The 26,508-nt window shown below is 37.9% G+C and overlaps 1 protein-coding gene across 1 annotated transcript in view; it reads right to left on the bottom strand.

Annotated features, from left to right (window-relative positions):
• The window catches only part of GPT2 (glutamic--pyruvic transaminase 2), a 27,574-nt gene continuing 1,066 nt past the window's right edge, over window positions 1-26,508 (bottom strand). Inside the window, exons 2-11 of the mRNA XM_009276702.2 lie at window positions 16,071-16,160; window positions 14,466-14,574; window positions 10,863-10,996; window positions 8,589-8,832; window positions 7,739-7,818; window positions 7,030-7,166; window positions 6,160-6,334; window positions 5,196-5,351; window positions 4,000-4,112; window positions 1-2,756 (exon numbers count right to left, since the gene is read on the bottom strand). Coding sequence (XP_009274977.2) covers window positions 2,666-2,756; window positions 4,000-4,112; window positions 5,196-5,351; window positions 6,160-6,334; window positions 7,030-7,166; window positions 7,739-7,818; window positions 8,589-8,832; window positions 10,863-10,996; window positions 14,466-14,574; window positions 16,071-16,160 — 1,329 coding nt within the window. The 3' untranslated portion in view covers window positions 1-2,665. The remainder of the gene's footprint in view (window positions 2,757-3,999; window positions 4,113-5,195; window positions 5,352-6,159; window positions 6,335-7,029; window positions 7,167-7,738; window positions 7,819-8,588; window positions 8,833-10,862; window positions 10,997-14,465; window positions 14,575-16,070; window positions 16,161-26,508) is intronic.

Below are 26,508 nucleotides of genomic sequence, written 5' to 3'. Positions count from 1 at the left end.
TTTTTTTAACATGTGCTTTATTATTTGGAAGTCTCATGCATCTGAAGTACCATTATAAGGAGCACCTGTAGGAAAATCAAACCTAGAAGCATGCATTTGAACGTAAGGATTGTCTGTTATTAATGAAATATTTCAAAGACATTGAAAATAAGCCTCTTTTCTTAGCTTTACAGGAAAATGCACATTAACCTTATCACAGTACATACAAATATTGTGGATGGACAATAGAAATCACCACCCTTCCATATGAGATGCATCAAGAACAAATTGTTATCCCTTATAATGTCAGAAACATAAAAGGCACCATAATAGAGTGTTTAGAAAAAACTCAGTTTATGCCATTATATTTTTATTTAAAAGTGTAAGAATTGCTGTCCTGACTTAAAACAAAAAGCCTTTCACACCTGTAAATTATCATTAGAAACTTGTAAACCTTTACATTTTTTTCCAGAAGTATCAGGTGCAAATGCAAGGCAAATATAAAATCTATTGACTTATTAGATTACAAATACTACCCCATGAAAAAGCTGTAGTTACAAAAATATAAAAAAATATTCTAACTCCCATTGTTAGATCTTAGCTTCAACCTACACTGCATTACAAGTCCAAAGCCAGATCTGATTTGGACACGTTCCTAGGATAGGAAAGTGCTGTTTGTCTTATTTTTACATCCATATTCTGACCTCTTACTACGGTTTTGCTTTCTGGATTTGTTTTATTAGTGCATATTAAAGATGCCAAGTGGAGAGTGCTAACAGATAAAAGGTTGTATTTATTAATGGATAGTAACAACGTAAGTGTTCTCAGTCTGCTGTCCTCCAAGAAGTCCATTTCTCCAAGGATAAAAGTGTAGGGTTTTTTTTTTCCTCCAAGTCTTCATAGTAATTTTGTGTAGCAGCGTGCCATTTTCCTTTATGAACCTGTGACCACTGCCAGGTGATTGAGAAGTACTAAATTCTTCTCACAGACTTCAGTAAGGAACTGTGAGAAGTACACCAACTGCTAATGCTATGTCACAGACATAGTAGCTATGTCATAGACTAGTAGCTGCTGTTGCAAGGACAGTTACTGGCAACACCTCTTGCCTTCCACACATAATAGATTGGCACATGCTTTATCCATATGGTGATTCTCTAGCCCTTGGCTTTAGTAACCTGGATCAGCAGAGGATGTTGAACCAGCTACAAAGACAGCCTAACAAAGTGCTAGTAGACATTAAAATGAGTTTACTTCTAAATAATAACTTAAAATTAACGACTAGATTAAATGACATATTCTTAATGAATAAACTTTGTAATGCTAAGCCTAAGCCTGACAAATGCTAATGCTTTCATGGCTGAATACTGGAAGCTGGAATACTGGAATACTGGAAGCTATGTCCTTTATCAGTGCTAGCAGCTGTCCAGCTTCCAACCCTAGAGAAACCGAAGCCTTCTTTCTTTGTGCAGGGAAACTAGCATAGATTAGTAGAGTAATACAGCTGTACTGCTAGATAGCAACCTGGTTTAGCTGGGTTTTAATAAGCACTCAGGATCATTCAGCCAGCAGTATGACTGTGGAAGATTTAAGAGTGAGCTGTACTATCATTATCTTTATGCTTGGTGCAAGACATTTTCCTTTAAATACCTTTTCCTTCATTAGAAACCACCCCCAGCATTTCTCCTGGTAACAACATTTGTTAGTCCCTGCCAGTTCAAGCTGGATTTTGGCCAGCTAATGGGTCTCTCAGTCACGTGGTTCCAAACAAATGTTCTCCATAGATAAAGCGATTCTGAAATAGTGTTGTGTTTTACCCTACTTGAAAGGATTGACAGTACTCACATTTGCTTTGAGACAGTAACTTGTTCTGTGTATATAAAACATAGGAGTTAACAGGAGACTCCTGGAGTTGTTACGGGAGGAAGTGTTCAGTGCTCTCGTCTTACGCTGGAATAATGTGTTGAATAGCATATGAATAAGAAGCTAAATATTCCTCATTATGTTTCGGTTTCATAAAAACAGGGTTCAAGCAGACACCACGTTCACTCCTCTGATCAAAACTGTATATTCCACTCAGATTATGCTGTGATGGCAGGATTTCTTTTTAACAGAAGTTCAGAGGTATCTGCACACACCTGCCAAAGGTTTTTTTTAAATAAGCACGCTGTACCTACACGCTTACTCAGATTTGGAGAACACTTCATACTTAACAACAACAAAAAATATTAAACCAAACAATACTATAACATAGGCTTTTGAATTTTTGTTTAGTAGAATTTTAAGATGGGAAGCATGTTCCTAGCTAAACAATTGCTCTTGGCATTTCTGTTTTGTAAAAAAAAACACGCAACAGTAGTAATTTTAATGAGCAACTCCCTTCCTCAACCTACTGAGTCAAAAGTTCACAATTGTAACTTCCAATCAAGGCACAAAATCATTTACTGACTCTTTCTTCCACCACTTTCTTCACATTCTCCCCTTCCCCTTAAAAAAACAGTTGGTGTAACAACATCTTCTATACCAGACATTAAATTTAATAGTCCAATAAGTTGTAGCAGTATCTGAGATTGGTTCTATCTATTTTGAATTTAGTTAAATTAGATGAAGAGCACATTCTCAGCACATCTTTGTTCATTTTCTGCATTCGCCTTGAAGGGGAGGATGAGGGGAAAAAGCCACAGTAGTTTCATGCATATTTTTCAAGAAACTTTATGTGGAAGTCTTTCACTTTCTCCAGTACGATCTTCAGCTTCTCTACTGGAGGAAGAATGGTCATTCTGAAAAATAGTATTTAGAGGAAGAAAAAAACCAACCCACATTATCTTCAAAACAAACTAAACTGTGATCTTTGCACAGATCTTGATTAATCTCAGCTAGTAATGTGTTAAATTTAATAGCTGTTCTGATGTGATTCTCTTATTTTCTGCATTTTTGCTGTAATTGAACTATACTATTAAACTAGAGCAATTTGTTTCAATTGGTTAATATATAGGAATTAAAGAATTGTTGTTTTCTGTTGAGTGATAAAGAAGGTTATCAGTAAGAAATAACAGCAACTCAGTTTCCGTTTTTGGGGCAGTTATGCCAAATTATACTCATTTCTTTGAGCTTTAGGGGCGGGCAGTTATGAGTAAATGTACATTTCTTTTTGAACTGAAAACTTAATTCAGAAGCATTAAAGCAATGCAACATCCCTCACTGCAGTTTTTAGTCCCTTTTTTCCTTCTTCTGCATAATCTAAAAATCACGTTGAGTATGTATGCAAGACTGTATGCAAGAACTACAGAACAAAATGTTTTTCCCACACTGGTACAGGAATGGACTCACACTAGCTTTTTCCTGGAGCTGCATGCACCCAGATATCTAACCCAGCTATCTGTGTTGCAGAACTTGCATGGCTAAAGGTACCCTCTGTTATGTTGCTTCAGACCAAACAAGACTAAATTCCATGATAAATTCTAGCTATCAGTGGCTCAGCTGGAGTAAAGTGCTGTTTATTGGAAGCAAGAGCAATAGAGGTTATGTTCACAGTTTTGGTATTAGAAGATTTAGTCCAACATCTTGTTTTGGTAAAGCGAAGAGTTATTCAGCGTGTTTAAAGAGCAGATTTAAAGGGAAGATACTGCATCTTTCACGCAGTTTCTCCATATGGAAACACTGTTTAATCCCCCCTCCCCCCAGAAGAAAGCAGGGCAATTTTTGTAATGCCTTAGCCAACTTTAAGATTAGAGTATAAGCTATTATTATTGTTTGTATTTGTGGAGAAGGCATTTCAAATGTCAGTGTATAAAAATAGAATAAAACTATGTCAGCAAGCTGTGAAAACACCATAAAAACCTGAATAGCTCGTCTAGCGGATCAGGTCTTTAACCTAGCTGTCAGTCCACAGAAAATGTCCAGTAGAAAGCGAGACAAAACTAAACTGAAATAAAAATCCTTATATTTAATCAGAAGAGAAAGTTCTGGGATGTTACTTAGCTTATCACAGTTCATTTGATTTTAAACAAACAGAAACTGTACCTGAAATGGTAGCTTCCTTCTCTTTGGCCGAATCCACTTCCAGGTACAACACATATTCCAGTCTCTTCCAGAAGTTTCATGCAATAGAACATATCAGGTGCCATTTTATGAGCCTAAGGGAACGGATGTTTTAGAATTATTATTGAAGTCAAAATATTCCAAATATATAGAATTTAATGGTGGATTTTCTTCCTGGAACCTTATCTTACATTATTAGTTTCTTATTCTATTTACTAAAGAAGATGAAGAACAATTGCTAATGGGATAGTTCACACTGTGAATTAAATAACAGTACTTCATGGAGGAACAAGGCTGCAGAACCTACACAAAACACTCGCTTCAAAAGAAAGGTTTTAGATATTTTTGTTTTTCTCCTTGACTTGCTTGTAACTTTTTGTCAAAAGTCTCAAAATTATACTTACAAAAATCTAGGCCACTGACATTTGACAAGATGAAATTAATTTGAGAGTGGTGTGTTCCAGTTCCGTTGGCAGTTACTATTTTTTTCCCCTAAATTATCTGCCGACTAGAAAGTCCCCTGATTAACTATGGAAGTTCTTAAATACATGCAGGTTATATGCCTAATCACATAACCAGCTGAAAAACAGCCCTATTTTTGTCCTTAGCTATGCTGATAAAATTCCCTTTAAAAAATGAATATTACACATTAGGTAATAGAGCTTTAGTTAGGAACAGAAAGACTTACCATTTAGTAATGTAGCTTACTGACCCAAATAAAAAAAGGTATTGTACAGAAGTAAAATTTGTAAGGAAACCTCCCTCCCTCTTTCCCACACTTGCTGAATGGGGGGGGCTTCTTCTGCAGGGTCAATAGCACACTGCCGTTGATAATCCCCATTGCACGTGCTGGCCTACCTAACCCAGGCACGGGCAGCAATTTGGAATTTGCACAGGTCCAGCTATTTGCCCGCCCTATGACTTAATCTATTTAACACTAACGTCCTTGGGTAACATTCTCAACCTGGAAGCCTTACCACTGTGATGAAATGCTCTGTTTTGTTTTCCTCTCTTAAAATAAAGGTCATGTTATATTTAAGATCGTACGTAGTCCATGAAGTACTGCTTTTGTAACTACATGAGCTTACTCCATCTCTGGAATAAAAATTCATCATTCGAAGTGGCAGGCACAAGTGTGTGAGGGTTAAAATGGATTGGGGTAAAAATGACTGACTGACCTTTGCTTCCTCAATGGCTTTGGAAGGAATAAAGATCCGTGGGAAAGCATACATAGCTCCTTGAAGTGGATTGCAGTGAATTCCTGGTACCTTGTTAAACATGTCTTCTGTTAGTTTGGCTTTTTTGGCAAGATTGTTCAAAACAGACTCCTTCTCCTGTTTAAAAGGAAGGTGTTCAGTTTGACATATTTGAAGTGGCAATAAAAACACGAGAGAAAACTATGATGCTTCAAGAAGCCTTCCCCGAACTCAGCACTTTTAGGGCTTTGCTGAGCTATTAGAGCAAATGATGTTCCTAATTCCAGTCATACTCTTAAAGACAGCCATGCAAAAAGGCATTAGCAGGATACAACTACAAAGTGTTGTAGATAGACAATAACCTGCAGAAGTCTCTATCTGCATGCCCTCTTCTTACATTATTCCTTCTGAGCATATTTTTGGAGACCATGTTACCTGAATCTTTGGTCTGACTCAATACTGTAATTTCTTAAGCCAGATTCAGTTTCATTTTTACAAGTGAGAAACTATATGTATACTTTAATACAGAATACCATGTTGTTCAGTATATAGAGGCACTGGATACTTAAGAACAAGGCTGATTTTATAATTGTATTTGAACTTACATTCCTGTTTAGATTTTAGTAAAAGCAAATCTTATTTAATAATTCTTTTGTCATGCTAAACTCAGGAGAAAAGTTGAATTTATCAGCAAGAAAGCTGATTTGGTAATATCTTAGCTTTTTTTGGCTCCTAAACAAAGGAACCATAAAAGGAATAAAAATATTTTTCAAGGTAGTCATGTTGAGTTAATTTAAAATACCCTGCATAGTTCTGTAAATTGGTGTTATTACAAGATTGTCTGAGAAGAAAGGAGAGAAGACTGGTCTCTGTGCATATTTTGAGTCCACAAAACTTAGGACAGGTTTTTGGAAATGCACAAAAGAACAAGCATGTTATTGCTGACCTTTATGAACTGTGAATAAGATTCCTCTCCAGGTATTGGAGGATTCACTACAATATCCATTGCTGCTTGTCCTGAGACTGGAGGACAAAGGCGAACAGAAAGCAGCTTAACAAGCTGTCCTTTAATTTCTGGGTGCAAGTTAATGACCTCCATGTAACCTCCTCTGTAGCCACATCTGTGATTAAAGTGAACAGAAAAGATCGGTTAACCTCAAGTGTATAAGTACTGGAAAAGCAATGAAAATAACTGCAGAAGTGGAAAGACAATTAATGAGGATCTTACAATATGTAGCATACAGGTTGTTGAAACAGCTGCTATACTGATAATGTTTTAAGATGGAACCAAACGATATGTCATTAAGCCCTAGTATCCCATACAGAGAAAATCGTGTAGATACAGCTTCCCTGTTAGGCAAGTTAACGATTAACTCGGATTGTTTGCTCTTCGGAACAAGAGCACATGGCTGTAGCAGCATTCATTTAATCAGAAAATTCTTTTTCTTCCATCTCTTCCTCCCTAAAACAACCAAACCCAAACATTTGTAATATCAAACATCCCAGTGATTCTTGAGCTGTTCCCTTGAATGTTGGAGAAGGTATTTTCCTTTATCACAGGTCCGGTTTAGGACTGTAGGATTTCACCTTTGTGGAACTGTAGCATTGGGTGTCTAAAATAATACACTTATTATTTGGTACTTTGAAAACCACTGAGTTAATCCATTACTCTGTGCTTTAAATGCTTGCTTTCCTTTTCTTAATAGTTTTTAGTTAATAGAAGACAGTGGATTACCTTCGTGTCACTAACATGAAATAGCTGTCCAACCAGAGTAATGAGAAAGGTGAAATTAAAAAAAAACTAAAGCAGACTTACTCGCCCATGTATCCCTTAGAGGTGGAGTGAAAAGAGGCCAGCTCAACATTGTTATAGTACTCGGGTCCCATCTCATACAGAATCTTTTTGAAAGAATGAAACTGGCATCCTTCAGAGTACACATTGTCCTGGTAAACCTGAACAGTCAGAAGACATTAATGTGCTCTGTTCCCCCAACTAAGGATAAAAGATGGCCTTTTAGAAAGCCAGATCTGAACTGAAGAAACAGTAGTAACACTCAAAACTTAAAGCTGTTAGAAGACACAAGGTTCTTTGTTAAGTAATAGTTACTGTAATGATACATTGTCTCTCATGTGGCCATACTTAACAGTTTAGCCTTTGGAAGAACAGTGAGCTTCTTTGTATAATTTAACCTTTACTTGTGTATTTAAATTGATTTTCCTTCTGTTGCTTTCATTTGAAGTGGTCTGGGTATCACATAGGTTTTTAAGTCAGTTCTAACAAAGTCCCTCCTTGTGTCTCCTTGCTTGTGTCCCCTACATTTTCTCTCTAGTTCAAATCTGGATCAAGCCACCTCTCATATTAATCCTCTGATATTAAGAATCTTGCATGTTTGTTCATGTCTTAATATGATAACAGAGAATCTGTTCCCTGTACTTAAAAAATACCAATACCACACATGGAACAAAATTACACCTCGTATGCACACTCTTAGCTGTGCTTTTGAGAGAACAGAATATTCCATTACCTCATCAGCCAGAAGAAAAAGTTTCTCTTCCCAAGCAAAGTGTATCACATCTTCAATGCACTTTCTGTTTTGCACTTGTCCTATAGTTTGATTTTTAAAGCAAAAAGAAAGTTAGTGGAGCATATATATACAAATTTTTTCACCCAGACCTAGTTAGACCACTAGCTTTTCCATAAGATAGCCCTCTTTCTCAGAAAAGTGCTATTGAATTTTAGAATTCAATTCACTAAGTGTGAAATTAAGGAACATTTTTGGAGGAATTATGGTTCAAGGTAACTTAGTCCATCTCAAGCAAAGGAAGTGTGAGATACAGTAATCAATCAATAACTTATTAAGAGTACTCTGTGTATAACTGATCATTTGAAATACTCACATGCATGATGGTTAAGTGGGAGCTAGTTTCTCACTAATCCACATCAACTACTCAAAAACCTAAATTCTTCTGGGGGAGGCAGTGGTTGCCACTGAGTTCAGAGTGTATCTGTAGTCATTGCCTCTCAGAGGCAAGAGGCTACAGACCATGTCAGAGACAAGATCTTTGATAAAGACCAAAAGTGACTGAAAGTCATTCCACAAGTCTGCAGAAGTTCAGTGGAAGCAGTGGCTTCAAATGGGATCCAGTGAAGTGAACCTGCTCCCTCCTCTCTTCCCAAATCCCTGGAGTTCCACGATACTGAAAATAAGTTTCTAAAAGTATGACATACTGTCCTACTTAGAGCACTGATCTCTAGAATTCAGCTTTACATACTTGATATGTATTTAGGATTTGCCTGCAATGTCAAATGAATGAAAGAGGGGGGAAAAAAAAATTGGTCTTAAAACCCATCCATTAAACAAAATTGCTATAGACCTGTGGGATTTCCGGGGTTGATGATGCAGAGGACTTTTGGATTGCAATATGCCTTAGCTTCATTCAAGGAACGGCGAAGTTCATTCACATCTAGAGCCCAGCAATTTTCTTCATCCAAATAGTAGTTCACCTGGATAGCATCTAGTTCAGATATGGCTGCTGAATATAAGGGATATTGTGGTATAGGGATCATCACTCCTGTTCGGGATTTTCCGCCTCCTGAGACCAGGATCTTTAAAATTGTCTGGGGAAGAAGTAGGAATTTAAAAAAAAAAAGTCACACACCAGAATTAATAGTATACTCTAGAATAAGTTACTGATCTTCCTTAAAAGATCTAGAGTTAAGGTAAATTTATATTCTAGAAGCATACAGTCATTTTCTTATATCAAAGGGCATTTATTTATTTCAAGTTAAGTTACTGGCTGAGTGAGGATGGTCTAAGCTTAATGGAATTCCTCTGCATGTCATGGCTTCTAAAGCTTCATGTCTGATCAACTGCAAAATTTAGGAACAACATTCTGAGCACAAGACTAGAGGGGAGGTTGGAAACAGGAATATCAAGATCATGATTTTTCTACTGTGCCCAGTTGTAAGCAAAGAAGCCTCAGCTAGTTGCTGCTTGTTGCCTTGCACTCATTTTATCTCACTAAACACAAGACGCCAGTAAATAAAACCAGAAATTAGAACTGGGGCCTCTGGAGGTTCCCCTTTGGAACAGAGAGCTGGTTTAGATTAGGAGCAACTGTGGCCAGGTGGGAACAAAGCTAGAGACTCACATTATGGTTTCATTTTCAAGTAATAGACCAAAAGTCTGCATGTCTTGGGATGGAAATCTAATGTATCATATGTAGTTTATGCCCAGAAGATACAGACAGAAATGTAATGCTTGTGCTAAGGTCAGTCCAGAGGATTTACCTGTGCCCAATGGCTGTGTGTCTGCGTGTGTCTATGTGTCTGCGTGTGTCTATGTGTAGGCTTTTTACATGTGAATTAAATAAAAGAGTGCATTTGGTGCAGGAAGTGGAGGAATTTCTTGCCTTTATAATCAAGGGAGAACTCCGAAGTACAGATGCAATCAAAGCAGGCATCCTTATCAACAAGTAATTGATAGTGTAAACCCAAAAATATCTCTTCAGATATAACAGCAGTATCCTTTAAGTTTCTCGTTGGTTCTAGAACAAAATCTGCCTTTCTGTGCCTCTCATCACATACTAACTCAGCTGCTAAGCTAATGATTTATAATCAGCATAATTTTGTACCCACCACTAGTTTAAAAATACCAAGCATCCAAAATGTATAATCAGGACCAAATGCAAATTTAAAAACTCTTTAACACCCTCTGTCCCCCAAGTTATGAAACAACAGTTGTTTTATCCTTGGAAGTGCCAAATAATGAGACTCATTGTACTGCTGACTTTTCATCACTGGTGAAATCAAATAAGCATGGTACAGATTTGATATGCTACGCTGCCATTCCTGACAAGCTGCCAGTGTAACACTTGGCATCATAAACTCTGGAAAGCCAATTTACTAAAGACATCTGGAGAACTGTTTGTGTCAGAACATTGTCATTCTGAATTCTGCCACTAGATGTCATTTTAAAAAAAACTTTTACAAAGAAGCTATAAAAGGCTGCCTTAATAAAAGCAAAGAACTGCTGGTTGTTGTAGTATCAGTAAATGTGTCTGTGTAAAGGAAAAATCTAATAGAGACAGTTATTCCTGTCTTAACTGAGGACCATCTTTGAACCTTGGTTGAAGCCAAAACCTGAAGTTTTTCCCAAACGACCTGGCTACTGAAATAGATCTTTGGGATTTTCATTGGCATTAGTCTGCACTAGCAGAGAGTTTACTAGGAAGAAGAGCTGCTGGGACTTCTCACCTCCGAGGTCATTCCCTCTTCTCTCTGCCACTGATTCACACCCTCTAATTTTCAGTGCTTATGTATCTTAACCACTGAGGACACCATTATTTAGTCTGAATGGTATGAATCTCCTAAATTTATATTTAGGCACCTATGTAGTTTATACTACCTTTACAAAAGGTACAAGTTAATGTATATTAAGAGACTCTGTCTCCGTGCGCCTGTTTCTTAGCTGGCATCTTAACATAATTGGGTGTATTGGATATCCACTTAATGTGACTTCAGTATCTGTTAGGTCAAACTCACAGGAGTTTGTGAAACCAGATGTTCAACAGAGTTCTGTATTTCCAAAGGTAACTGATAAATTATAGTTTATACCAAGAAGAAAGAGGTTTAGTTTTAACACTTACAGCAATACCATCACTTGCCCCAGTGGTAAGATATATGTTATCTGGATCTGCAGGAACCCCTCCATCCCTTCTTTCAATATATGAAGCAACATCTTCACGGATGCAATTTATACCTTGACTGGCACTGTAAGATCCTGTGAAAAATAGAGAATGAGATGAGAATTGAGTACAATGAACATCAGATTTTCTGTTTGCTAGCAAAACTCCTGAGCTAGTATTGTATGAAGTAGTTTGTATATGTGAGGGCTTTGGATCCCCAGGATTGTTTTTTTTTTCCAAGGAGTAGGAAAGGGAGTTGGTTTGTTCATAGAGCAAAAGAATTCATTTGGAATTAGACAAATATAACAAGTATCACTAAAATACAAAAATAATATACTGGATTGGTAAAAAGTAGGATTTAAAGGCTACTTTGCAAACTGGGACAGCAATCCCATCTTTACTATCTCCCAGTTGCTTGCTTTATATTGAAAACCACTTCAGAATGTCAACCAACACCTATTTAAGTAATGGGAACAAGGAACAGAGGTAGCATGTGCAACAGAAAGGAAAAAAACTTCCTCAAATCCATGACAAAAATAAGATTTCTATTTGCAATATGAAAATAATATAACACCATTTTCTCCCACAGTCTGAAACCCAAAAAATCCTAAACTGCTTCTCTTTCCCCCCACAGCATCTCCCACAACTGCTTTGCAGTTACTTGTAGCAGAAACACCTAGGATCACCCCAATCTATAAGCCTCGTGCAGTTTACAGAGCACAACTAATAATCTTAAATAAAGTAAGAAGTTAGATGTCTGTGTGCATCACTGCTGAGCATGTGCAACAAATAAAGAGTAAAAATAAGCCTAAGCCAAGGTGAGGAATGGATTCAAGCTATGAAGCCTAAGACTGATAGACAATGAAGTGACAAGTGTACATCTGATTTAGAACACTGTCATGAAGCTGCAGAATCTTCTTTGCTTGTTGGGTGGAGTGGAATAATTGTGCCTGACTTAACTCTCATCACTCAGTTATATGCTAGTAGTCTGCCTGATAATACTTCTGGGAAAGCATAATTTATAAAGACAAAGAACCTTTGCAAGTACTGCACAATTGCATGGGACAAAATGGTAATTCAGGGCACAAAGTTCCCTGATGTCCTAAGCGTTTACTTTTACAGGACTAAAAGTTATATTGGGTCTATAAATGGGTCTTGGACCACAGCTAGGAAGCTGCTGTTAAAGTAGGAGAACAAACCTAAGCTATCGTTCTGTCTGGTGCTCCATTGAGGGCTGAGTCCCATGACTCAGTGAGGATATACAGAAGACCTGAATTCAGTTTTCAGGTCTTCTACACTTAATTGTATTCAACTGATAGCTCTGACTAGAACCCACCTGTTTGCACTGTGGGATGCAAATAAATAAACCCAACCCAAAAAGCTGCATGTGCATATATTAGATATTTTTCTATATAGGAGTGGGGTAAATTTCTCAACTGCCTGGAAAGATATGACAGTTATCCCACATGCAAAGTAAGTGATGTCAAAGGAGTCCCAGAGTATTTGAACACAATGGAAGTTCAGCACATATCTGAGCCTTCATACATGGTCTGGGAGTAGCAAAACTCAATACTATGAGTAGGGTTTTGCCAAATGAACGTTCATTGGAAATGAGGTTATTCTAGTTCATATCCAGAGGTCAAGACATTCATATCAACTTTGCAATTAATACATTTAAATAGGCCAGTATAGATGTGGGTACAACACTTCAAATAGCTTGACCATATGTAGTGAAGCCACTTCTGTGTTGGACTGACAAATTTTTTGAAAATAAGGTTTTATTAGAACACAACACAGCACTTAAAGCTACATGGAGGGATCAGGTTTTGACCTTTGCTTTTTCCCAAGAAAGCCAATTTCTTCTTCTCAGCCATGAAGAGAACAGCAGTAAGTTGTCAGACTACTGATAGGAGTAACTTCCCTTCAGCCGCACATCCACTGAAATTAAAGGGTGTATTCAGAATGATCACCTTATTTGAATATTGCAAGTTTCCGGCCTACTTCCTACTTTGTGTCTACTGAGCTAACGCAAATTACTTGAAATATGTGATCTTCTGCTGAAAAGGGGATTTTGTACAGAGTCAACATATTTCTGAAATATCACGCAAGGCTGAACTCCTTTCATTTCAATCCAGCATGGGGCCAAGACCCAGCATTCTGAGAGCTCTTACCATGTCCCTGAATTTGAAAATCACTACAAAGAAGGATTGAGGCAAAATTCAAATGTATCCCCCGTAACTCTTACGTGACAACTAGTACTACATGGAATAATTGTTCTAAAGTAAGCCAGGAAAGGAATTCATGGAGCTAGAGGAACTTCTCAGTTTTGATAAATGTATTTTTAATGTTCTACATATAGAAACAAAACCAATGCAAAAAAGGTGAAGATAAAATGCATTCTGTATTAGGCTGCGTTGTTAGGAATAGTCCAAGGCTGAAATACTGCTAACGTAACAACTGTGTAGGTTTTGTTTATTTTATTAAGTTTCACAGCACCTACTCTCAAAATACGTCAGTGCAAATAGGCACTGCAATCACAAAGATTAAGAAATATGCCAATTACTCTAATACGTACTCTGAAATGTCGCTGTTAGCCTACCTGAAAGAAGGTAATTAAGTGTGCCAGATTCTTTGCCGTACCCAGCAGCTGCAACACTATCTGCAGAGTAGAAATTCTAGTGGCATTTCCCAGGTACAAGTAGGCAGTACAGTTGCTAGATGATAAAGAATTTGTCTCTTCCATTTCCTCTCTACTGAATATGCAAAGTTTGTACTTATTTATGTGTATATTACGTGTATACTCTTGCAGGAACAGTGGTTAAAGAACAGAGTTCTTTAGTTCTTTCAAGGGTTATTTTACCTTGGAGAAATAGGGCTTTGACATCTTCAGTTAAAACTATCTTGGCTAAGTAAAAAGCTACCACCTTTCAGCTGTGTAGCTTTCCCTTTGCAGAGCATTATGACCTTGGTACCCGAATTTCTGATACCCCAGTTCATATCCTGACAAACATACTTGGACTGATGGCTCAAAATTAAGATACAGGACTGTGAACTGGATCAGCTGAGATGGACATATATTGTTTGTTGATACCATCATTACAGGGACAGTAGACTCCTTGGCAGAGAAACATCTAGAGATGATAAAATTGTAAACAGCCCCACCTAGGCTTAGCAGGAGACATAGCTGTCAGAGCCCAGGATTAACAGATGTCATAAGAACAGTAACAAAGCTTCACTAGTACTCTCCGCCACTTACTTTCTAATACAAAAAAGCTCAGCATTCTGTTTAGGGTTATGCCCAGATGTTATTGTGGTGAGGGCTCCATAACTGTATAATCCTCATCTTGTCCTCTTCTGTGACAAGTCTCATCAAAAATTTGCACTATCAGTCACTGCTTATCAGTAGGCCACACCGTGAACTCTCCCCCTATCATTTTGCCCTAGGCCATCTCCCATCTGACTTGTAATCATATAAAACACGATTAAGAAATTTCAGCACTGCAGATATTGAAACTACCTTTGTTGATTCTAATACCAACAGGAGCAACTGAAACAGACGCTTACCTAAGCTGTTTCCTCCACAACCCTGCAAGATCCGTCTGGCTCGCTTTTTGGCATCTTCTGGAAAACTTGGGCTGTCCAACAGGTTTGGGTATGTACACAGTGCCACTACCTAGAGTTCCAAGAAAATGTAAATTGGCCACTTCTCAATGGTTATTTTAAGTTGGTAATATTACTATTAACTTTCCTTGGAAATGAAGATCACAAATACTAGCTAATTTAAAACAAAGATTTATTGATGAAGAGTTTGCAGTTGGTTTTTTAAGGGTAGTGCTTACAGAAGTGAAGAAATCTTATCGGGTTCCAAGTTCTGCTGATAAAAACAGTTACAGAATTATTAACCATTTGTATTACGGACCATGAAGATTGGAGTCCAGGTGAGCTATGCATAGTGCAAACACAATAAAACTCAGTTAATTATTCATATGTTATCTCTAAACAGCTCTATCCTCCACTCTTTGTGTATTACTAGCCCACTTTATTGACAAGAAATCAGGAGTTTAAATATGGAGCAGAACTGAGAAATATGATCAAATTTTGAAGTCCCAGTTGCATGTTCTAATAATCCTTCCCAAAAATAACTTATAGTTATTACTAATTTGAATTTGTGGGAAATTTTTAATTAAAAAAGAAGTGGTGATATAGAACATAGTAAAAGTAGAAACATGACCTAGCAGAATTAAGTTTATGAAGGAATGTAAGACACAAAGAATCTAGAGGTCTTGCTTGAGATCAGCTTAATTTGTTCCAGTCTCTCTCTCATTTTTTACGCTTACATGGTGTACTATGGATAGGCTGTTGTCATCCTGTGGGACAATGACTAAAGAATTAATCCATGTGAGCACACAGTCATGGGGAGAAAGGATTTTCCATTTACCCAGTATTTTCTTTAATAACATTGGATCTGAATAATTTGTAAGAAGCTCTGGTCTTCCTATTTTGCTGACAGTTTGCTGTATAGCTCAATTTTATAACCTCATCACCTGGACCCCCAGTTTGATACGGCTTCAGTTTGCTCTGAATTTACATTATTATAGACTGAGGATTTTACATGTGTGTGTAAGGGATGCTCAGTAAATAGCATAACACTAGTTTTAAACCTTGCTTGTGTTTTAGGAATAATGTACAAATGTGGATTCTGTTGTAGTCTTTCCTAAAAGTTAACCTACCAATTAGCTTGCCCAGAGGTAAAATGTGCAAAATCAGCAACAGTACAACTAGTTGCACCCAACTGCGTGCAGAACTTAAAGTATACTGTCAGATGAAGAAGGGCATTTGCTTTTTTCTTTGAAGACAACCACTTTCTTTTTTGAAGTGCATTATTGATAATGAATGTGCTGACTGATAACGTAGGAGAAGTGGCAGGAGAAAGTATGGATGGGGAATGATCTGAAAAGTAAGGAAAGCTACTGTGTTGAAAGAGGACACTCAGCAAGCAAGGTATAGGACTTCATCTCAGAAATCAAAATTTGTAATTCTTTATGAAAGAACTATTTTAAGTCTAAATGCATCGAGGGAATCATTTATTCTAATACACAGATCAGACATTTTAAGGCATTCTTGGTAATCTAATAAAAAATAAAGAATAATATTTTATAATATTCTTACCTGACGGAGGAAGGTGATTGGCCTCTGTCCCATTGCATGTGCATCTCCAATGTTGGCTTTAATTACTTCAGTAAAAGGTTTTTTGATTCCCTAAAAAGAGATAATTCACAATGTATTGTTAGGGCTGAAGTAGATGATAAAGAATTCCTCTTTTTTGGTATCTGTCATATGGTTGTAACTAAACAGTGCCTAATCTCGGAACGGAGTGTTTAATGTAAAGCTTAATGCATTTCTTATACAACACTGCCAGTATATCTTAAATGCTTTATAGAAATGATGCTGACTGTGACACGTTTTTAAATGATAGGCTGGCTTTTTTTTTCTGCTAGCTGCAAGTAAGAGATTGACTTGCCTGGAAACTACACATTGAAGTAGGAAAGATGACAAAGCGGCATTTTGAATTGTCAGTATTAGAGCAACTTGTTTGATACATCTTAGGGAGGGATGGATCAGTCAAGAAGCTAAAAAGATTTGAGGACATTTGAGAAATCCACCAACAAAAGAAACCTCAAGACCTTTAGTACTTTTTAGAGTAAAAAGAGTAAAGATACTGCTTGCGTATTTATTTTCTATTTAGATTAAATATTCATTGTGTGATGATCCCACTTTTCCATATACAGATGTTTTACGAAGTATATCATAGTGAGGCTTTATATGATAAACAGCAGAAGTGCTAAATAATCACCATGAATATTTAAAAGCTTCCTAATCTCTGAAATCTGAACAGACAGACATTTTTCCTGTGAGGAACTGAATACATCATGAGAACAGAGGGAAAACAGTTGATGAATGTTGATTAGCAATCACAGCTCTTTAAAAAGCAAAATAAAATAAGGGAAAAAAAGGCAAGGAACTGACTGGTAGAAAAAAACACCATTGATTTAAATAAAAAAGATTAACTGAAAGTAAAGACCAACATTACAAGAAGAATAAATGAGGTAGGCAAAAACAAATTTATAGCTTTTATAATGTATATTTAAGTATGAGAGATAGTAGGGAGGCCTTCTAACAGTGACAGAATTTTCATGTGGACTAATGAACTGCAAAATTAGACTGATTAGTTTTCTGTACAAAATTACATGTAATAACCTGCTCTGGCTGTGGACTGAACTCACAAAGCCTCTTCCTGGCCCATGTATTTACAGCAAGTTATTGGCTTTGGATACAGAATATGTGGCTAGCAAGTCTTAACTAATTTTTGCTTTTCTACCATGGATTATGTGTTGGACTTCAATGACAGACCGGAACCCAGATGTGCAAAGATAACAATGACCAAAATATTAGTAGTCACCAGGGATACAAATTCCCAGGTATGCCAAGATTTGGAGGTTTACAGCTGCATAATATGGCTGAGAGGATATGTGATAATGTGATTCAAATCCCCACTACAGATCCATATACAGTCCATCATATAACTGATAGCATTTACGTTTTTCTTTTGAAATTAAATAGGTAGTTAGAAATGGCATTAAAACAAGACAATTGGACTTATGTGATCCTGACTCAAAAGGGTCAATTTTATATGGCCTTAAATTTAGCAGGAATTGAAAAAAACATTCACTTAAAATAATAGAAAGTGACACACTGACTCCATCAAGTCATTTATGTTTGCTGATCTAAGTGAGTGCCTAAGTAAGAGTTGTATTTCAACCTTAAATAAAGAATTAGGAATAGAGATGCCAGATAAAGATTACAGGTATCTGAGGGTGTAGTTTAGCAATTTATGAGAAATGCAAACAGCTAGAATTAGGTTCTCATCAAGCTATCTGGGGTCCACTGATAGCACAATATCGTTTCATTCTAATTTACAAATAAGCAGGAAAAGAAAGATACATGTAGAAGGAGAACAAATTCAGTTTGTGTGAAATTAAGAAAAATTCCCACAGATTTTGGTTGCATTTGGTCCTTGTTACAGCAAACTGAATCAATCTCACTAGATTTGCACAGTAATACAAATTTGTTAAAGAATAAGGGATGCCTTAAGTTAGGCAGTCTGAAAAAACATAGCAGTTCTCAGCAATAAGATGAAACAGAAACACCCCGTTTTACCAGATTAAAAACAGAACAAACAAAACAATATGTTAGACAAATTAGATGTTTTTTGCACACAAATACTATTGTGATCTGCAATAAAAAATAGTTGCTGCTTTGGTTAGTGAAATGCTGAAAAGTACACTGCATTTCATAACGTACCTTTGGAGTTTTTATAGTGGTACAGCCTTTACAACAAAGGTAACAGACCTTTTTGGTGTGTGTGTCAGGTTTATTGTAAATAATGTTGTAGCTTATTAGCATTGATACCATCCAGATCTCTGCTAGTGCCAAACTCAGTGTTTACGCCATCACTGCCTTTGGGCATCAACTGCAAGTATATAATCATCACCTACTCCATAAACCCCACACTGCCTTTGCTACTACAATGATTGATCTGGAGAAAATAGCAAAACATACATAACAGTTATCTCACTGTAAAATCCTGGAAGAGAAGGAACAATTAGGTTTTCTGTGTTGTACACACTGTTCCCACATACCTGCTTAAAGGCCCGTGGTCCTCTTGACTAACCCGTGTATCTTGGTCTCAGCTACAAAAGCTGTTGCCCTTTTTGTCTTTCAAAAGAGAGATGCTTTTAAATAACTGGGGCCTTTGCCTTCTCTGACAATGAGTTAATATCAGCAGTTGTTTAGAACTGTCTTCACGAGATTCACTATATCCCCTCCTAGTGAAATCTAGAAAAAAATTGTTATGACTACTTAGGTTTTTTCTCACCTTTTTCTATTACTTGATTTTCAGTCTTTCTATGGAAAGAAGGAATATCAGAAGTTGTTCAGATTTAGTTTTGATTCCTCCATTACAAAAAGTCCCATCTTACCATTTCAGAAAGAAGGAACAGGAAACAGTAACAGGCAAGAACAAGTGTCAAACGCTAATGAGTCAAAGTTTCAAAGCAAGAATATCAGAAGCTGGCATCAAGGAAAGTCTAGACAGTGCCTATGACTCTGCAGATGAGTTCAAGGCAGAATTCTACTTAAATCCTTAAGACAGAGTGGCATTAGTCACTGGTTCCTTGTGTCAAGGTTTCTCCTATGGTGATGGCACTGGTGTGCATGGGTATCCAAGGGAAGATTAATGTCAAATACTTTTTGGCAGGTCTATGAAAAGATCTGTATGAAAGGAGGAAGTGTGAATGTGATGTTGATAACCTCAACATCAGGTTGTAGAACAGCAGGAAAAGTGCTGCAACAGGACATAGTTTGTTAGAGCAAGATTTATTTCACTGCAGAAGGCTAAACAGTCTTTGACCATGTTGGCAGCATGCCTGTGCTGAGACAATTTAAGTCCCTGGCAAGCCAAGGAACATACAGCGGGAGCAGAAACTAGCCCATTGGAATTGTTTTGCTTTCTTCTAGTGATACAGAGCTGCCCCCCACCCCACTTCTCTCTCTCTCATAGTCTCTCCCCCGCCCGGTATGGGCAGGCTTTCAAGGTGTGTTCTAGAGGCAGTCTGACTGGATTGTAACTGGCCTCTGCCAGCAGGCAGAGATTTGGAAAAGTGAAGCTTGCAGAACAGGAGCTCTAATAACAAACTCCCAAGCAGTAAGTACCAGATTGATACTCATGTCTACTGAAGAGGGTATGAACCACATCAAGGAGGAAACCCAATCCCCATCCCTACAAAACAACCACTGCTACAGCATTCTGCCTTTGGTGGCACCTCACACTGTCCTAACAATATGATTCATCTTCATCTTGGGAACAAAGCCAATCTTCTGCCATTCTTTTGAAATTGTTAGCAAAGGGACTAATTGTAGTAGCCATTTTTAAAGCTGAAGAAGCCATCTTGCACTTTCAAATTCAGATGTAAAGCAGAAAATATAAATGTGTTCTTTTTTTTTTTTCAGTTGCTGTCTTCTTGATAATGAAAGGATTTTAACGGAATAAAGGAATCTTCCCAGATTTGGAATAAGCTCTTTGGAAATTAGTTCCTTCAGCAGTTACTTCTGTCACTCTCCTCTTCTCAGAGGAAATGCAGTCTTTTAAGAGACCGGATGAAAAGCCTCTGAAACCTGAAGCAGGTCAGACAGGATTATTCTAACAATTCTATTGGTGTTCTAAGTATCAAACAAAGTTGGGAGAAGGGATTTTCGTATGTGAACCACAATTCATTGGTGCAGAGTCAATACAAATCTTTATGTTGTTAACCACGTTTGGAGAAGATTCCTCTTCCCCTAGACATCCCCACAGCCTCAAGAAACCCAGCAGGCAAGGAGTACAATATGAAATGATGAGCTGTCTCTCAAGGAGAGAGTCGCCATGCAAGAAGTGTTGGGAGAATTATTTGATCAAAGAAACTGTATGATGCCAGAACATACACTATCCCAAAGAACTAACATGAAGGAATGCACTGCCAGGAGTTGGTTTGTCTCTTAGGAGTTTTAGTATGCCTGGAGGTTCCCTTAACAATGGTGCCATCTAAGAATGCTGGCAAAATGCAAAATAACATTGTGCCCAGAAAGAGTAAAGAAGGGTGCAAACTGATCTAAAGCTGTCTTTGCTAAAGTCTTCAGCAAATTTCAAAGGAAAACCCTCAGTCTGTAGAGAGGCTTGTGTGATTTAGCTTCGGTAATGGCGATAGGAAAGAGTTGAAAAGGGTTCCCTTGAGGAGGCCATGAAAATGTGAGGTGCTTTTAATCCCAGAAGAGTAACGTGGTATTTCATCTATTTCTGAATTTCAGAATTTGTCCACTCTTGGCTGCTCCTCATTGTTTCATTTTCATTGCCATTGTTTTGTACCTCCTCTTGATGGTTATCAGGCAATAACATCACACTATGAAAATATTGTGCTATTTCCTTAGCACAAGCCGAGTCTGGTTTTGCTGTGACTTGCACAAACAAGCTGTATAATAAGAGAGCTGGCAAAACCAAACATTTCAGCATAGTTGGGATCTACGCTGTAGTAGCCAAACTGCTTGCTTGCTTCCCCTCCCCCCAAAGGGCCAAGAAAGCACTACCCAGAGGCCCTTAACTAATAGTGACTTGAAGGCCTAAATTAGCATGCCAATCTTTTTATTAAAACAGCTCACAGCAGAAAAATAAACCTGACCTGTTACCACAGAGTAAGGCTTTGAGTTTGTGTTATGGATGTGTAATTCAAGCTGACATGAACTGTTGTTGGAAGGAAGGAGAAGGTGAATTCTGGATTTTGACTTGAAATGGCAGTGATGGCTTGCATGCCCCCTAATATCAGATGAGAAAATCGGTGGGGCTGATCATTAATTGCTAGATCTGATTCAGGGATTACAGAACAGGAGTTGTCCTCAAGTGACTTTTGCCCTATACATTGTTCAAAGTGCATTTGCATTCAGAAATTTTGCCTATATGAATAAAGCCCTAGATTTTAATGTGACTGTAAATGACAGAATTAAAATAATGCTCTTTAGAAGGATATTAGACATTAGGACCCTCTTAACTTGAAGACCTATTGGAAAAGGGCTATTTTGGAATAGATTTTGCTACTGTATTCAATAAGAAAAGATCAAACAACTGGATCTTGTGGACTGTGTGCTTCTGAACATAGGATTTTGGTAATCGTACTCTTAAAACTGGTTTTCTTTCATCTTCATGTGCAGTAGTTTTTGCCCTGTTAAAAACCATGGGTTTTACTACAGATTCGCTTCCATATGCAACATGTACAGGCAACTGAGGAACAACAGTTCTGTCTTAATGAGGTCAAATGCTCTTGCCTGGAAGATACTTTCTTAGTGTGCACACAGTCACGTATTCAAAGCAGAAAATTATAGGATGGTAATTTAAGCTTAACATCTTTCATTACTGGGTGTACCAGTCAATCTTGTATCTTTTTCTTGGCATGTCAAACTATATTTCTGCATGTCATTGTCTAAACTGTGTTTTATCTTTCCACAACTCCCAGGGACACAGTCAACTCACATTTACAATTAAGTCTGGATTCTAAGTCAGAATTTCTTCTATTCAATTTGAAAGCCTGAAGAATTAGTAAAAGAAAAAGAAAAGCTCTACAGTCTTTTAACCAAAATACTTTAGCAAAAGCCACCTGAGATTCTAGCTACATAAGTAATAGGGATTTTGATAGTTTTATTATCTGAACAGAAATGTAGGCAGTGAACCAGTGACATGAAGAATAAACATGCAACAAGAACCTATTTGCAATAGTTATGCAAATGAAAAACATGGGCACAGGAGATGAGTGTACAACTCTTTTACTGTAAAAGTCAGTCAGACTACAGTGGCTGTACAGAAAAAAAATGGGCTTCAATGTGTAGAGACTGTGTATTGCCATTAAAGGCACGTAGCTCCAGACCCAGTGATGGAATATGCTAACCACCTGTGCTCATCTGAAGGAACTTGCTACATGCTACCAATGTATCTCAGCATACCATCCCTCTACCCCTTTCTGCCCTACAATTCTATTTCAGTAACTTGAAAGTTTTGAACAGGGACCTAATGTTGTGTGACTTACACTAAGCCAGGCACATTTTCCAATGTTACATGAGTTGACTTGTGGATCCTAAAATGCTGTTTAATATGCACATGCTTTGCAAGTGTGTGTAAGCCAACTTAACCTGACATAGAACTTGACATTATGTAAAACCTAAGCAGGAAATGGGGAAAAAAGGAGAGTGTAAGTGGAGAGACATGTCAGAGTAACAGACATGAAGGGACTTCCCATAACAAGATCAGTTAAAATTAGCATGAATGCAAAGTAGCATCAGGTATGTGTGCTGCCTATGTAAAGATAAAGCTAGCTTGTTATTACTGATTAAGTAAAGAGAAGGGCTCTGTCCAGAGATTACATTATTCTTGTATTGAATTCACGTTCAGGCTAAAATTTCTAGTCTGAAATGTAATCACAGTCAATACTTGATACGGTGGCCATCTGTTAGCAAGTCTAAAAAAAAGGGGATAGAAAAAGGATTTTATTTGTTTGAGTTCTATTGAGAGTATAATAATTTATTAAAATATGCCTGTACTCTAGCTTGCTTTAAAAAGTTTCCAGAAACACCAAGGAAAATGGCTGAAGTCAGTTCCTTCTCCCTGCATCACCTTAGTAAGCCAGAATCAGCTGATTATTACCATTAGCAAAGGGGAAGAGAAATCAGGTTTTCACTTTTGAAGCATGATGCAATTTCAAAATTATAAAAAAAAATACTCAGAGAAGTGATTCAAGGAAGTGATTTTGCATAAAGATTTCCAGCTGGAAAGACTTAATGTAGATCAAAACCTTGATTTTTCACCTAGATGAATACAGGTCACAGGCCAACAAAACTTACGAAGTCCAAGTACAGCATGCCCCATCTGTACTCCTGAGCAATCAATCTTATTCTGCTTTAATAGAGTATTCTAACTTGTCACTTACATTGGCTTAATCCTGAGCACATTAGCTGAAATTAATGCCTCATTTTTATTTACTTTTTTAAAGAACTATCCCTTCAGTTGTTTAGTCGGAGACTTCTCAAGTAACATTATAGTCCTTATTTCTATGTGCACTGTGGAGTTACAGCTCCTGTTGTAATCATTTGCAGTTAATAGACAAAAGAAGCAAGTGCCAGATAGAATAACAGAGGAACTGCTATTCAGAATCTGAGACAGCAGAACAAAACTCAAAGAAGACGAAAGCTTATACTGTGCAAACAGCTTCAAGTAGCTATTTTATAATCTACATAACAAGCTGTATAAGTTACACAAGTATGAAGTCTAACTGAATTGAACCAAGTTTAAACAGGGAGAGCCTCTATTGCATCTGATTAGACAATGTCTGCATTTAAGATGCTTTTAGTTTAGAAACAAATGACCCAAAGGCATCTCAGCAGAACAGGACAAATGCAGATTTAGTAGTGGGTATATCATTGCTTCATCTCTGCCTGCTCTTGCTACTACCAGCCAGTGCGGCGCTTCCATGTCATACTGTGGAGTCCATGCTTTCATGCTTGTGCAAAGCTCCTCCCTCATCTTATGTAGTAGAGTTGCTATGGGGCAACCCGTTTGCTGTCAATGAAGAGTACTCATGGATCTGGAGATGCTGTGGGGCATCACCTTTCTCTGACAACCGCTTCAGCCTCTTTTCTTTATCAGGCAGTGTTAATTCTGGTGGCAGTGGTTGACCTAACTCTGTGAGCTAAGGTTGAGAGGGATGAAAAAAGTAGTTGTCCAGTTTTAATTAAAAGTAAACAAAGAAGTGCCATTGACCTGTGATCACACAGAAGTCAATTTTAGACCAAAAAATAGACATTTAGATAACCTACAATATTTCAGTTACAAGGAACCTAGATACTACTCAAGGCTGTATACTTTACCAGACAGTTTGATTAAACAGTAGAAGGAATAACAGCATTTTCATCAGAAAAGCAAAGAGGAATGAATAACTTGAGCAGTGTGGAAGAAAATAACGTCTTTCAGCTGCTTCCTTAAGTTGATTAGTGTTCTCTGCAAATACATTGTCTCAACTTTTGCACTAATACTGCCCTCCTTCCCTGCCAAGAGGGAGGTTTTTGTTTGCTTTAGTCATCTTAAGAGCATAGTCACATGTCTATGAATGCTGGTAGCCATTGATAATATTCCATGAGACTGGTTCAAGAAGAAAAACTTTTAAATGGAAAATGCCACATAAGTGGGCACAAACCTGCCATAACAATTTTTTACTAAAGCAATTGGCAATAACTTGGTCTTGCATTTTTTAAAAAGTGCACATAAGATTATTCTCTCTGCCAGTGACTCAGCTGGTAACTGAAGTAAGCAGGGGAGTTGGGAGGAGTTAGTGAAGATCCTATTATATTTGTTTTGTCAAGTAATACCTCCTGCCCTGTGATGTTAACTTGAAAACAAACATACTCAGTGAGAACACTGGAAGATTTCATGCTCTGGAAAATGCACCCACTAGAGAACCTAGTTGCATGAAGTCAATCACACCTTTATAAACAAGTTTTAAGGCAAAAATCAAAACAAATGTTCTGAAATGAAAGCTCCATCACCACTCTGAAGTTTTTAAGTAGAATTCTAATAAAGAAGCTGTTTTTAATAATTATTGAGTTAGACATAAGTAATTGATGTATATAATACTCATTGAGCTGAAAACATGCTTCACCTTCTAAAACAAGGGGAAGCAAGTAAAACAAAGACCAAAGAATTAAAATAATCTCTTCTCGTTAGCATTGCTATGGCACTGTTTTTGTTCAAAGCACTTTACATATACTAATCAAATTGGTCTTGCAGTACCTGTAATAACATATTAGCAAGACTTTCTAAAGCAGTAAAGGTAGAGAATAATATTTGAAACCATAGAATAGTAACTATGCCAGATGCTTTATTCAAAACAAAAGTGAGTGAGTCCTCACGCTGACAGGGGAAGCTGTGATGTGAACAGTACAAGCAAAAAGCCTCGCCTGAACTGCTAAGGTGCTTTTTTTTTTCCAATGCTAAGTCTTAATATTAAGGTAAGGAATAAGAGAAAAATATGAAGAACAAAATGTAAGCGCTGACTGATGTGGATGCTTTATTCAGTACATTTTGGCCCAGACCCTCAGGAGTATCTTGTATCAGGCTTTATTGCGCGATCCTCCTAAAAGCGCTAAGCACCTAAAACGTTGGGCAGCGTTACCGAGCGTTTGTGCTCTGAAGGCTTGTCCTCAAGCACCTCAACTTGTGCAACTAAATAAGAGAAGCACACTGTCGGTGGTGCCTCGCCTGAACTGCTAAGGTGCTTTTTTTTTTCCAATGCTAAGTCTTAATATTAAGGTAAGGAATAAGAGAAAAATATGAAGAACAAAATGTAAGCGCTGACTGATGTGGATGCTTTATTCAGTACATTTTGGCCCAGACCCTATCTTGTATCTTGTATCAGGCTTTATTGCGCGATCCTCCTAAAAGCGCTAAGCACCTTGGGCAGCGTTGCAACTAAATAAGAGAAGCACACTGTCGGTGGTCTCCTCAGAAAGCATTAGTCTCTCCGGCTCTGGGACAGCCGGAGGCAGAGGGGTGTTGGATGAGCCTGCGGAGCGGTGCCTGGGCAGAGCTGGGTCCATCTCACGTGTTCGGAGACCGCCGGTTTCAAAGGTGTCTCCCTGCCCCGGCGAAGGCAGTATCTCTAAAACCGCAATGGATGTTTTAAACGCTCTATCAGTATGATGAAAGCCGGTCAGTCACCCTCTTGTATAACACAAAGGACATGGGATTGCAGCAAAGGGTCAAAGTGGCTGAAGAAATGTAAACACTACTTTATGGGGGTATACTGTGTTTGCCTTACGCTATCAGTGACAAGAGATAAACAGTAGCCGGAGGGCGGGTTTCTTTGTTTTGCGCCTCTCCCGCCTCCCCTGTGAAGGGGCGCGAGTGAGGGGGCGTCCCGCAGCAGAGCGGAGCGAGGCCGGGGGCGGCCCGGGCCGGGCAAGGCAGGGTCGGGAGGCG

This window comes from Aptenodytes forsteri, unplaced genomic scaffold, assembly GCF_000699145.1.
Source record: "Aptenodytes forsteri isolate BGI_AS27 unplaced genomic scaffold, ASM69914v1 Scaffold33, whole genome shotgun sequence".
In the NCBI taxonomy this organism is placed as follows: domain Eukaryota; kingdom Metazoa; phylum Chordata; class Aves; order Sphenisciformes; family Spheniscidae; genus Aptenodytes; species Aptenodytes forsteri.
Note: the sequence above shows the minus strand (reverse complement) of the source record. Positions and strands in the feature narration are given on the sequence as shown.